The sequence below is a fragment of the Arabidopsis lyrata genome (assembly GCF_000004255.2).
Source record: "Arabidopsis lyrata subsp. lyrata unplaced genomic scaffold ARALYscaffold_6, whole genome shotgun sequence".
Classification (NCBI taxonomy): domain Eukaryota; kingdom Viridiplantae; phylum Streptophyta; class Magnoliopsida; order Brassicales; family Brassicaceae; genus Arabidopsis; species Arabidopsis lyrata.
In genome coordinates, this window is record NW_003302550.1 from 1495430 (window position 1) to 1509951 (window position 14522).

The 14522-nt window shown below is 36.7% G+C and overlaps 2 protein-coding genes across 3 annotated transcripts; one reads left to right on the plus strand and one right to left on the minus strand.

Moving 5' to 3' along the window:
- Positions 1–606: 606 nt before the first annotated feature.
- On the minus strand, positions 607–7247 carry LOC9309220. Its single transcript, XM_021022314.1, has 14 exons — positions 6414–7247; positions 5442–5528; positions 5140–5243; positions 4937–4987; positions 4591–4762; positions 4181–4501; positions 3599–3802; positions 3008–3514; positions 2679–2888; positions 2375–2563; positions 2022–2194; positions 1632–1784; positions 1470–1551; positions 607–1380 (listed from the first exon to the last, which is right to left on the minus strand). Exons 1-14 carry the CDS (start codon positions 6924–6926, stop codon positions 991–993), a joined length of 3156 nt encoding a protein of 1051 aa, XP_020877973.1. The 5' UTR covers positions 6927–7247; the 3' UTR covers positions 607–990.
- A 4533-nt stretch (positions 7248–11780) lies between these two features.
- On the plus strand, positions 11781–13963 carry LOC9307167 (phytol kinase 1, chloroplastic). 2 transcript variants are annotated; one of them, XM_021023283.1, is made up of 6 exons: positions 11781–12205; positions 12666–12733; positions 12821–12952; positions 13048–13163; positions 13424–13559; positions 13660–13755. In XM_021023283.1, the coding sequence occupies exons 1-5, from the start codon at positions 11909–11911 to the stop codon at positions 13540–13542; spliced, it is 732 nt and encodes a 243-aa protein (XP_020878942.1). In that variant the 5' UTR covers positions 11781–11908; the 3' UTR covers positions 13543–13559; positions 13660–13755. The 2 variants fall into 2 exon arrangements, with proteins under 2 accessions (XP_020878942.1, XP_002871097.1); XM_002871051.2 differs by having other exon boundaries at positions 11795–12205; positions 13424–13538; positions 13660–13963.
- The last annotated feature ends 559 nt before the right edge of the window (positions 13964–14522 follow it).

Below are 14522 nucleotides of genomic sequence, written 5' to 3' on the forward strand. Positions count from 1 at the left end.
TGAAGAAAGGGAAGCTTTGCACGGTTTAGCTTTTCTAAAGTTTTTGTAGGATTTAATTATTATTGGTCCCTCTTTGTTTAGTAGATTGCAAAAAAGGGGTTTGTTGAAGGGTCGATCTAGCCCAAAATCACATGTGAATCCATCTGTCTTCGAACACCTTTGTCTACATTATTGAGATATACATAGTTTTTTTTTGGGTGGTTTTAGATATAGATAAATTAGGTACTAAGCTTTAGTAATGATTTACATCTTTTTTTTCTCTTGTCGAGAGAGGTTCCACTAGATTCTCTATGAAAATCAAACACGAGGTAGTGGTGAATCTGCATCAAGACGGTCGTTGGCATTGTTGGTCTTGGGTCTTGTCATCTTCAACATCTGTACGGTGCTTTCACTTTTCTAAAGTCCATTTTATTTTACATAATTATGATTAAAATGATGTAATACCTTGTAGTTTACAAAGAATTGTACTTTTTTTTTGGTTTTAAGAGATTTTTCAAGCAATTTATTATTTGTAATTTCTTTATTCTGTATATGATATTGAATAATTGAAAGATTGTTGAGAGACCAATGAAATTATGATAGTAAGTTGAATGAAATTATGCAGCATCAACATCAAAATTGCCTTTTTATTCTGAAACCAATGAAATTGTTGTAGTGTATATACAAAAACCATGAAAGAGAAAAAAAAAAAAAAAAAAACCTAAATCAGTGGCTAAGAGCTTAAATGCTTTTGTTTCTTACTAAGTTCAAATATTGAAGCAAAGAAGAGAGTTCTCAAGGAAACCTTTACTTTAATGGTGAAGAATAAAATTCTAAATCTAAACTCTCTCCTATAATCTCCAGAGAAATGGCAAGAGTGAATCTTTGCTTTCGATGATCTCCGTGTGAATCTCATTATGTCTTACTCTTCCCCTGTCAAAAAAAGAATTAACTTTCATCGAGACTGCGCCCGAGTTAATCCGTTCGCTCAACTCAAGTAAATCTCTGTTTTCATCCTCCCAGTGATTTCTGCTTGTAACCATTTTTTATCCTATCGTAAAGTTTCTCCTTAGTTTTACGCTTCTTGTCCATTTTCAATCGGTATCTTTCTTCACGTTCCCTCTCGTAAACGCCTTTCCAGTGTACTTCTCCGGTTAATGGCCATAGCCATCTTTCCCTTGGATGGTCTTTATCATCTGCTGCTTCTGCTAAGTCTTCATCCATGCTTTTCAGTAAAGTGAAGTTAAAGTACTTTGCCCACATTAAACCTTTTCGTTGCAGTAACGGATGTTGTTCCTCGAGTGACCCATCTCTCGGGTTTATGTAAACCATCTTTCTCCCGCTGTGATATGCCCAGACATTAACCAATAGTTCCAGAACCCGGCAGTAACAATGCTTTCTCTAATAATTGTTGAAAAAAGAATCATAATAATCAGATATTTATGAATATCAGAGAACAAAGTCAACAAGTAACAATCTGGGATTTTTACCTCGAGCAGTGATGAAGCCAGTGAGCAACTTTTGGAGTCGTTAAGATTGTTGTGCAGTGCATCTAGAGACTCGGAGAACATCCTGTGATTGTGGTTGAAACTGGGGCGGTGAGTTTGGGGAATTGCTGGATTTTTAAGTGAATATGTGGGAATATATTTTACCTTGAGAACATGACAAACTCAAGGAAAGACGGAGTTGGCATCACCCAATTGTGGAGAGAAGACCAGTGATGACCATCTTCAGGCATGGGAGGAAGCGCTTCAATGTGTTCTGGTAACCCATAAATATGCCGGAATGCATCTTCAAAAGTGGTTCTGCACCAATTAAAAACAAGAGAAACCGATGTGAGTTCATCTATCTGAATATCACTATACAAAGAAACTAAAGAGAAGTGAGTTCACATCACGAGAAATCGCCATTATCAGCATAAATTATGGTTATTTCATGTACGGCATGTCTTAACTAAAGATATGGGTTAGTTCAATATTATGCAACTGTGAAGTTTCCTCGCCACTATCAGCATAAATGTAACAGTTAAAGCGGAGGAATACCTGCAGTTTCCTTGGTTAAGGATATCACACATAGACCAGAATGTAAGCGCATTTTTCCTTCCATACGCATCACCATCAATGTCTAATCTTGTCCAGAAGTAAATAATCTCCCCCTTTGTTTCTTGTTTTATAATGTTTTCCAGGGACTCTTCAGCTTTAGATGATAACGAGACCTGTCTCCATAACAAAAGTGTCATCAAACACTGTCGAAGTTACACAATGGATGTAAAGATGGATATGTGCCTTTTCAAAAATTAATCGACTCAAGCCTTCAAGAAAATTCAAATAGAGTGATACTTAAAAACTGTAACTTTGTAAATTAGTTATCAACAACACTACTTTCCAAGAACTACCTTCCTACCAGCAGCACGCCATGACTGAAATCCAATCCAAGGTCTCATGTGAATGCTATCCACTTTATTTGCGACAGAAAACATTCCTCCAATTTCACAAAGTATATCTCGATAATAGGTATCATTCAGTAGAGGTAATCGGTCTGCTGCATCTACATCGTCTGAGCTTAGCCTTCGATCTTTGCTGGACTAAAGTGACGATATGACCAAAAATCAAAACCAGCAATATGATAAGCACAAGTTTTACCTTAATACTTTACTAAGATTTACGGTTGGAACATCACAAAGCAATAAAGAAGCTTACCAGGCTCAAACCACGGTACAGAGAGCCATGATGCAGAAAGGGCCAAGCCCCAGCTCCATCGTAAATCTCATAAATACATACTGGCTGGCCAGTTCGTTCTAGCTCTCCTTCATCCCGTTCATTCACCTCAAATTTTAGCTTCTCCGATTTGCGAGCATTTCGGTATATCTCCTCCCAGTCTTCAACATCTCTTTCCATTCTGTCCTCTAGCTACATATCAGACGAAGAAGGCATAATTCAATATAACAGACCAATGCAGCTCAACAAGACTCACAGAAAATGACTAGGGAGAACCTAGAAATATGTCTGATGGCAGCAAAATTTGATACCTCCTCAGATTCTACATTCTCGTACTCTTCAGCTCCCTCAATCTCTTCAAGAACATCCCAGTCTAATTTGGAAGGAAGCTCATCGGAAACAAACAGGGTACTGTTGTCAACAGGGTTTGTTGACTCAATAACACCCATGTACTTCTCTTCGACTTGGAAAACAATTCCAGATTTTCCAATGGAAGCATAAGCGGAGTCCAGGATGAAGCTTTTTGGCTGCTCTAATTCGCTCCTGAAGAAACTCCACTCCCATGATGCCCCTTGAAGTTGAGAAATAGAACCTGGCAAGAAAGTATCAGATGGAAAGTGGAGTATGTTCTCCAAAAGCCGAGCATAACCAGTAATGCATTCTGTTGCCATTAAGTTCTTAGTTAAGAGTCTTCCTGAAGAAGCAATTGTTTGAGCAAACTCAGAGAGCCTTCCATCTGATATCAAGGGTGAAAAAGCCTTCAACAGTGCATCAGGATCGTTTCTTCGGAAAAATATTCCATGAACCTCGTCAGCCAGCTGCAGTTAAAGGTCCGCGAGTAAGCAAACAACGTAATTGGTATTGTCTGATAATCAGGAAGTTATTAACTTCAGTGTACTCACATATTTTTTCATGACAGGAAAGTCGGGTGTTATGATAGGGATGCCAAAGCTCATAGCTCGCACAATTAATGGAGGAAAATTTTGTTCCTCTTGGGACGAAGCATAAACAAGAATATCAGCCATCCGTAGAACTTTATTCACATCCTCGTTCAAACCAAAATGCCGAACAGTGCCTTCAGTCAGCCCGAGCCTCGCTGCAACCTCCTGCATTCATGTATTAACACACAATTATGTCTTCAGTATACAATCTCAACCAACACTAATCAGACACAGCCAAATCGAATTGTACGAGGATATTCTTTCCTTGAGAAAATATAATGTGTTTTTAATAGCACGGCCTGAATCGTATAATATACACATGGATACAATCCTTATAATAACAGAATTACTATAAATGAGCAAGCAATATGTACTGGAATTAAGAGAAATTTAGACGAAGTTTTTATGTATGCACCACTTGAAGTTTTTAGCTCAAGACCCATGAGCTTCTGTGGATAGCATTAGCATCGATTATGGAAACTCTATTTCCTAATCATCTACGAAGGATAAGATATGATTAAAGCCTACCAAAAAAATTCTTACCTGTACAGCATCACTCTGTCCTTTGGTAGAATTACCATATAGAAAAACAAACTTAAAAGAATTGCTGGTATCTTTTCTCCTCCCATATCGTGTTAAAAGTGGTCCCAACATGTGCATTGCCACGGCATTATCCCAAGAAAACTCATTATAAAAGAAGGAGCTCCCAAGCACCAAGATGATCACGTCTTCCTCGCCAAATTCGTTAATTTCCCTTAGTTTTTGTTTTGTATGGGTTTCACTGTAGCTTTCCGCAGCCCAAATATCAACTACAGATTCCGGAATCACAACGAAATTCCCATCGTCAAGAATGCTGTGCAACATCTGAACAAATAATAAGATCTTAGTCAATTACAAACACAATTTGGTACACTTGTAGTGGTAATGTTATCTTATTTCGAACAGAAATCTACCGGCAGGGTAAACTGTGGAAAGACAACAACATCTGCTCTAGCAAAAGCACTTCTCCAATGGGAGATTAGAGAGTTCTGGCCCATCCTTTGGTAAACAGGCAACTGATTTGCAAGAATATCTTCATGAACTATCCATATAAGTGGTACTGAACGAAATGGCTCCTGCATAAGACTGCATAAATATACAATTTTATCATCATCATAGAATCTTAACCACAGAAGTAATTGCCAAAAATTCGGAGAAGTCCAACAGCTTGTAACTTTTCACATCTTAGGCAGCAAATATAGTGTACAATACAAAAGGTTACTCTGATAGCAGGCAACCAAAGAAACTTAATTTACCCACCTTGAAATGGCTTCTTTTGCTTCAAGTGAATCAGCAATAACACCTTCAAAACTGCAGAAGATGAATCACTGTAAATCTATCCAGGTGGAGTGGAGAAACAAAAAATATTTTAAAAAGCAACCGAGAATCATCTGCCAAGAAAACTAATTTGAAAATATGGCAAGGAAAAGAACAATTTTTCAAAGAATTAATCGGACACATACATTGTCCAATCAGCGTGCCCCAACTGCTCTGAAACCAAAACTTTGACATGGCCAGCTAGGTGTTCCCACAATGAGCGTGCTTCACCATTCTCTACGGCAAAAACCTGACAACTTTTAAGGTCACAAGCGTTTCTAAGAGATGCAGGAATTAAGTCACATATAGGCTTGTATCCACACTTCACTGCATTTTATGGTGGATTAACAAATTAGAGCGTCCATTCTGCTTATACCATAAATAGGAGAAAAACAAAATCTCAGCATGAACGCTAGAGCTGCAAGCATAAAATGCCATAAAGTTTCACCTTAAACACATAACCCAGTTTTTGAAGATTCTTCATAACTGTGACCAACATTAGTGTTCGGGGATCTTTCTTCATATTCCCTAGTACCTGTCATTCATAAAATATAAAACAGATGTGTTAAGAGGAAGTGCATGGAGAAAAAAAAGATTATATGAGATCGATCAGAGAAAATAAAACAGCGTTGATGTGCATAACAACGGTAGTTCTCCAAAGCTAATGTGGACATGACTCCTACTAGACTGAAACGACTGTTTGACAATGCAAGTAACTTTGAAGTTTGAACACCCCACTGGCAAGTTCAAACATGTTCCAGCAGACTCCTCGACACCTCTACAAAGTTAATTTAGCTTGAACTCCATACCGGCATACCCCAAGGTGCAACATTTAACTGAAACACATGGCATTTGCCCATGAGCCTGTCTATGTGTAGTCAGGGGGTTTTAGTTTTTAACTTACTACTATTTTTATTCTCCATTGGCTCAAACTCAACACAAAATTTTAGATCTTTGATCCCATAAAATCCTACTGACTTGTTCAACCTTGCTAGTGGTCATCCACTTTAAGCTATGATAAGAAAAGAACATAAACCAGGGTCCACATCAAATCTTTTAAAAAGGAGATCTCTTTCTCATGGAATCTTGTCCAAGATGTCTTCCAAAAGAAAAACCTTTTATAAAGTCTATTGGCAATGACCCAGGACTACTCAGAAGCTCCTCTTCTAAACCTAATGAAAATAATGTTGCGTTTCCTCAATCAGATCCTCCGAACTCAAGTGCTAAAGATAGAAACATCTAATATATATATCACTAGCTGTACGAGAAGAAAGGCGTCAACATGTTCTGTCTAACAGTGAACACTAGCGCTCAAACCACCAGGAGTAGTTTACAAACTCAAGCGGATCTAACAATCCTAGCCCTTAAAAAAAAGGTCTCTTTCATGCATATACTGAAAAAAGGCAATGAAAGAACTCACGAGAGCTAGCCTTGGCGGACGAACGCCGATCCTGACCGTTGAACGCAAGGGATCAAGCCCTTCTCCTTCAATCAATGTTCTCGCAATTCCTCCAGGCACATACTTCAATGTACTCCCCAATCCAATTTGACTTCTCACCTGCCCTCTTTTCACATTCCCTTGCCAAGTAATCGAATTCTGAAGCAACAGCGATGACATAACGAACGCACAAACCGTGAACGCGACGAGAAAGTAGAGCAAACAGGTACCACGAGGCTTAAGCAACGAAATCAAGCCCTTGCGATTCAACGATCGGGCAATGTGATGAGGTCGGTTACGCAATGAAGGCCGATCCAAACCTGAGTGAGATCGATCTCGCCTATCGCTTGAATTCCGCTTGAGACGGAGTCGATCTCTAATAGAATGGAAAGAAGTATCTCCGTTTCCGGCGACGTTGTTAGCGTTGTTGTGATTACCGTCTCTTCCGGCGCCGCCATTGTCATCGATCTCGAGCGAGAGAGAGTTTCTCCCCATGGAGAAAGAAGAAAAACTGCTGCGAAGAAGAAGAAGAAGAAGAAGAAGAAGCTTCTCTCTCAGTTTCAGGTGCCACAAAACTTCACCATTAGAGAGAGAGAGAGAGAGAGAGAGAGAGAAAGAGATTCAGATTTGAGAATTGATTTGCGTAAAACTTTTTTGGTTAGCGAATCTGATAGTGGTGGAGATTGAACAATTTTTATGAGAAAACTTTTTCCGTTTTAATAATAATATTAAATTTACATTTTTTCAAATTTAATTTTATTAATATATTATAGTTAGGACTTGGGACGGTGACAACAATTTCACGCGTTTTATCACACAAGTCCACACTTGCTTTTCTGAGCAGTAATTTGTCACTATTAGTGATAATGGAATCACTATCTTTTTCGTAAATCTCTATCTAATTATGTCATTTGTTTATTTAATGAAACGTTATATATCCAATAAATAATGCTGTTTTAATAATAACCCGGAGATGCGGTCATGCAAATAAACCGTATTAACCATTTCAAATTTTTGACATGGACTACATGGTTTGATATAACCGGAGCTGGACTCTATCTTAACCATTTTTCATCTATTTTTAATTTAACTTGATGAATTCCCACGCTACACGTGGGTTTGTTTTGAAAATTGTTAAAATAAAAATGTGTTAATTATTTTTGTTGCTAATTTGTGTTTATTTTTTTGTTTGTTATTGTATACTTAATAAAATTAAACTCATCTTATGTACTTAAAATATTTATTGTTAGATTCGTTTTTGACTCTAAATATCTAATTATACATTTTCATGTATAATCTGATTATTTTTATATCTAAAATTCTAGTATTTGTTCATTATCATGAATCCCCACAACAAGAATATAAGATATTTTTCTCTCAAGAGTACTTTTCGTATGAAAAGAAGAAAAAGAAAGCAAAAATTAAAGAGTTATTTAAGTAATACTTTTAGATTTTATGCTATTGCATATAGCCATATAAGAGAAATGGATTTGTCTTGAATTTCGTGGTATGTCTAACGTCTCAAAGCCTATTACTTGTAAAATTTTGCAAGTTAATGTTACGAACTTACCATAAGATACAAAAATGAAAAGAGAAAATGTCATATGATAAGATATGAACTATAACGTAATAATAAAAAAATATTAAAGGTAAAAATACTAAACTAATAAGATATTAGGTAGCAAACAACTAAACTATAACACAAATAATTATTTAGTCATTATCGAGTGATGACCATTGACTATTAAATTAAAAAAAATAGAAATATAATAAAAGTAAAATGAAAGTAGTAATTGATTTATTAAAATAATTTTATACTTTTATTTTTATTTTGAAGAAATCATTTAAGAAATGGATTATTGGAGGATTTAACACAATAGGAGACTTTTGATTTTCTTTCAATTAATTTTGCTGATTTTTAATTTAACTAATATTGAATGACACATGTCATTTACTTGTGTGATGATGTATCATTCATATGGAGAGAGTTGGCCAACTTTTATATATATATGATTTAGAATTGAACATTGAATTTACTCTTTGACCATAAACTATTAAAATGTTGACCTAGACCTGCTTATGTGTGTTTCGGATACTAACGGATAAAGATTTAACACGGATAGTTCAAATGACTGAAATTACTGTTTAAAATGTACTTATTAAAATGCTAGAAGCAGAAGTCTGTTATCGATGTAAAAATAAAGATAATCAACGGGGTAATTCTCATACCTAAATCATTATTCCATTATTATTTGAACTCTTAATCAATGGATAAGATAAAGGTACTTCTTAAGAGTCCTAGCCGCTTCACTCTGGCACAACCACCGAGGAGGCATTTTCCGGCGGCGTCGGCTCTTGCCGGCGTCGCTAGTACTAGTTTTCCTTCTTGCCATCGTTACCGCAGTTTACAGATCTTGTCTGTGTTAGGTTTTGAGCTCATCGGAGATTCTTCTCTGAGATCTCTCTCTTTCGTTTCCACCGTTTGTTTTGCTCCCCACCGAAGAGTTGGCGTTGCCTCGTCTTCTTCTGTCATGATTCAAACCCTCCTGGCAAAGACCTTTTGGTTCTGGTTTTGGAGTTCGCCGGAATCTGTCCCGGTTTCACCTCCCGAAGATTTTCGCAATCCTCTGCCTCACCCCTCGCCAGCAACCTCCGCAGGCAAACACTTGCAGTTGGGGATTGTCCCCAGCGCAAATCTCCCCTCCATCCCCCCTGAAAGTTTCGGCGCCGTCACCTGCTTCCTCACTCTTGTCGTGAACTTCGTGGTTTGGTTGGGCTTGGTTCAGCCTTTCGTGTCCTCAAGTGACACGTATGTAGCCATCCCTAGTGCCTCTTGGGCCAATTTCGTCATGAAGATCGATTGTACAAGGCACCAAATCGGCTCTCTTTTCAACGGAGATATGTGGTTCTCACGGCCCCTCCCCACCAGTTACATGACGTCGGAAAGTTTGGTATCTATGACTCTTTTGTGTATGGTGCAATGGTCTATTTACTGCCTTCTGTTAGTTCCCAATTACCTCAGTATGAGGTTTCATTTGTTTCAATTACCTCAGTATGAGGATGTTCTCAGGTTTAAACAAAGCTTTGTTAGAGTGGTTGTATTGTCTCTTGGTGGATGGCATATTGGTAGACAGTCTTTGGAGACTTTAGTACCTAGCTTTGGGAAGGATTCGAACCGCTCTGGTGTTCTCTCGGATCACTTATTTAGTGATTCTGATTTTCCTTGTATTGAGGATTTGATTAGCCTAGTTCTAACTTTTTCGGTGGTTAATGGCTCAGTCCAGAATTTTGGATTTGGTATCTCTTGTGTTGTAGACAGGTTATGTGACAGGCTAGGCTTCACAGAAGATGACATATGTGTCATAAAGTCCCAACCTATCCAGCTACAAGCACATAAGATAGAAGAGCAGCGAGTGGACATGGCTAGCTTCTTCACCGCATCTTGGTTGGCTAATTTTATTGGTTGCGGTTTGGAGTGGATCAGAAAGGCTCCACTTACGGCAACGATCCAGCATGGATCATTTTCAAGACCCTCTGTTTCCTCTGTTCTAGCGGCAGAAGTACTTGCTTCGAAGGTGGCGATCAGCGCAGCCTTAGTATTGGGTGTTTCAAGACTGGCTTGTTACTCGGATTGTGATCTCTTTCTTCTTCTCAATGCCGGTGGCCTAGCAAACAAGCTCGAAGGTATCTTAGCGGATTTCAGTGAGCTTAGTTCTAAGTTTATCTCGATTTCCTTTTATTTTGTACCTTGATTCGAGAATACTGAGGCTGATTCTCTGGCAAAGACTAGCCTTACATCTTGTATCATCTCCTCTAGCGATAGAGTTTGAGTTATCTTTATAAAAATTGGTTCACAAAAAAAAAAAAAAAAAATCAATGGATAAGATAAAATTCAGGTTCGTATATTATATGTCGGATAGTACGATTACAATCTACTTTCACATTTATCTATGGGGATCTATCATCTAACCTTTTTCTTTTTTACAATAAAGGGTTAGATCATGGATCTAACTATCCAATTGAGGAAAGAGTATTTCCAATTTATATGTATTGAAGCAATGTCTAGTTTTTGTACAGTTTGATAATCTCAAACTGTAATATGTTGCAAATGATCCATAATCTGTTAATATTATTTCACAATTCCCCAATGCTTTATAAGATCTTTTTTTTTTTTTTATCACATCATTGTAACCTCTTATGGCTTTAAATTTAGTTAACATAATCATATGCCATTTCATAAAATGAGTATTAAAATGCGTGAATCATTGACTTCTAGAGTATCGATCGAGTACGAAAGAATCAAAATTAAATGAAAACATAAAATTGTTACATACCAGATTATTAAGAAATGAGCTATATTTATATGAAAGAATAAATGGAAGTTATGTAACAACACATCTATATCCACACCCTTCGTTTTCCATTATACTGTACCTCCGTCAATCGTTTATGTTTGAGGGTCCATATTTATAGCTCTCATATAATCACATTATCTCTCTTCCTTTTGTTATCTACTTTGTTAGATAATATTTTCATTCGTGCAATTATTTAGAATGCCAGTACTTTTTATATTTACATCCATATTTATATATATACTGACATACAATCACTGAAGATAACATGTCTTTTACAAATATATTTTGGATAGTAATTTTTGATACAATTTAAAGGCTGGTGGAATTTTTTTTAGTTGGTTTGTAGTCCATTTGATAGTTTTTACATGTATCTCTAGATAGTTTTTTTTCTGTTTTTACCATTGAGATTTTAGATTTTTATTGTTCATTATTTTATTTTGTCTTGTTTCACAATTTTCTATGAGTTTCAATTCCCTTAATATATATGATGAATATATCCAGAACATATAAAACTGGATCTTTCATCCAAGTGTTAGTAGTCTCTTGGATTGGAGTTTAGACCATGTGGAGAACAGACATTTATACAATGTAAAATTTCAGACCAAAAAAAATAATACTCCTACAATGTAAAATCGTCTTAAGTATTAAAATGTTAGTTCTTCTACGACTAAAAAAGATAATATGACAAAAATCTCAAACGTTTTAATTATTCAAAAAGGATAAAAAGTCAATTCTCAGTTCAAAATATTTTACTATTTGAACGTATAATATATTACTACTAGCTAGGTTGACAAAAAAATAGATTTACCGTAATAATTGGGGTCAAAAAGCCCAAAAATTAAAGTACGGAAAGTAAATAGTAAAAACCAATTACCCGAATAGGCCATGCCCATTGGCTATTTCCGACCGCTAGGTTAGTACAAACTGAACCAACTGTCCCAATAAAGAAAGACTAAATGACAATGTGAGTCAGATGTTTTGCATTCTCTTTGATCAATCAGAAAATGACACCTCACAGATTACGCCAAAATAAAAAGATGAATACAAAAATCATTTTCCTTATCTTATTGACTTGTCAAGATTCTCTTCTTCTTCCTCCTACAACCTCAGTTCCCTCCGTCCATGGCTGCGACCTTACCTCTATCTCCGATTAGCCATCAGTTGTGTCGGCTCGGGAACAACGCTTTGACGACGCATCGGTTCTGTTCGCCTAGCTTCTTGATTTCTTCTCCTTGTTTCATCGGCTTGACCGGAATGGGCTCTGCTATTCAGTTACGTGCTCGTCGTTCTCTGATCTCTTCCGCAGTTGCGACGAATTCGATGTTGCATGACGTCGGAGCCACCGTGGCAGTGCTCGGTGGAGCTTACGCGCTTGTCTTAAGCTTCGAGAGTCTCACCAAGCGAAACGTGATTCAACAGGTCTCTTAATAATCTTTTTAGTTATCCACACAATTTCTCCAAGCGAAACGTGATTCACCACTATATATATATATATTGCTGCTGCTTGCGTGCTAGTGCTACAGGAACGAGCCTAAGAAATTTCTCTATCGATTAGATTTTTTAGTTCTGAATTTGTATGAGAATTGGTAACAACTTGCGGCAGCGCGTAGTAAGCAGTATACCGCTTTAATCATGACCAATCGGTAAAGCGGACAAGAGCAAAGTGGTCCAAAATATTTACCACTATATGTTAATTACCACTTTTCCTAACCTCTTTTAACTATTCGTAATAGCTTACCGCTAAACAAATATACCGTTTTATGTCACTCCATATACTCTAATGTGCTATATCTTTGTGTTAAGAAAGGAAGTATAAGAAGAAATAATCACTTTGATTCTCTATTCACTTCTTGATCTTAAATTGTTTGATGGTGAACAGAGTTTAAGCAGAAAGCTTGTGCATATACTCTCAGGTCTGCTTTTCGTACTCGCGTGGCCAATCTTCAGGTATTGCTTTTCTCTCTATGTCAGTAAATCTCTATACCTTCTAAACAGGCATCATTCTGATTTCTTTTTCTTCATCTTTAAGTTTAGCGGATCGACCGAGGCTCGATACTTTGCTGCTTTCGTTCCGTTAGTTAATGGCTTAAGGCTTGTTATTAACGGACTATCTGTTTCCCCCAATTCTACTCTTATCAAATCTGTCACAAGAGAAGGGAGACCAGAGTAACTTGTCTATATAACCTTTTTTTATTTCTTTCTCCAACTTTGATGATTTTCAACAATCTGATGACACATTTCTTGTTTTCCAACCATCACAGAGAGTTGCTCAAAGGTCCTTTGTTCTACGTTTTAGCGCTTCTTATCTCTGCCATTTTCTTCTGGAGAGAGTCTCCTATCGGTATGATCTCGTTAGCAATGATGTGCGGTGGCGATGGTAAATTAATTTTCATACCTGTTTAATTCCATTTTTTGTGCTACACATTGGAATCTATAGCCGCTAAAAGTGTTCTTAATTAATTCGTTGATTCTAAGATTATTAGAAAACTAAGGTTTCTTCCAACTACCGTCGATTAGTGTTTAACGCTAGGCTTAATTAAAGAGGCCTAAGTAAATACTAAACTACGGTAGAGCTATTACAATTTACAAAATACATAAATATACTAAGTAAGTGCTGATGCATCAATGTTTTTGTAGGAATAGCTGATATAATGGGACGAAAGTTTGGGTCAGCTAAGATACCTTACAACCCAAGAAAGAGTTGGGCAGGAAGCATCTCCATGTTCATCTTCGGCTTCTTCATCTCCATCGCGTAAAATATACTGACCCTACAGTTAATCATCAAAATGTCTCCTTCTTGATGATGAACAACTCTTAAGAACTGATAGATTATCTTGCAACTAACCCGAACCGTTTTCTTTTGTAATTTGCAGATTACTTTACTATTACTCAAGCCTTGGGTACCTTCACATGAACTGGGAAACGACCTTCCAGAGAGTCGCAATGATCTCAATGGTAGCTACGGTGGTCGAGTCGCTACCCATCACAGATCAATTAGACGACAACGTTTCGGTTCCTCTGGCTACTATTTTAGCTGCTTATTTAAGTTTCGGATATTAGATTAATCCCTCATAAAACGAATGCATATATGTATTTTTTTATGAATCCGACCTTACGAATGTTGCCACGATTACGCTATTAGTTGTATAGATTTTACCTCTGTCATTTGCATTACGATTCAAAGATTCCTAGCTAATCTGGTTTCGGGTTAGGAGTGTGCGATACATAGAAAATAAAATGGACCACCAAAAGAACTATAGGACATTGATTCATTCTGATGGTTTGGAAACATAGTTTTAGAAACTATAGGGGTGGTGTGCATTTTCTATAAAATATAGGGATATATATATGGAGAGTTTTTAAGAAACTGTAGTGCTATCAATGTAATGTATCCCAAAATAAAGAAAAGATACCTAACAACAACTAGTATTATGACTTTGTGACTCACGAGAGGTTAGCATTGAAGCACATTGTTGACAATTTACGAAATTTTGTGGATGTTTCAATGAAAAAAAACACAATTAAGAAAAATTTCATTAAATTAATGAAAATAAAACAAAAATTAGGAAACTTCGTCGAAATATTCTCTATTGATGTCCAAATCAATGAATTCATTTTATGAGAACGAAAAATCTGTTTTTGAACTATTTTGTTGTTACCTAATATTTGATTAGAATTCGTGATGGAATCCATGATTCAAGTTTCTTCCGAAAATAGATCAATATAGGGTACAGCT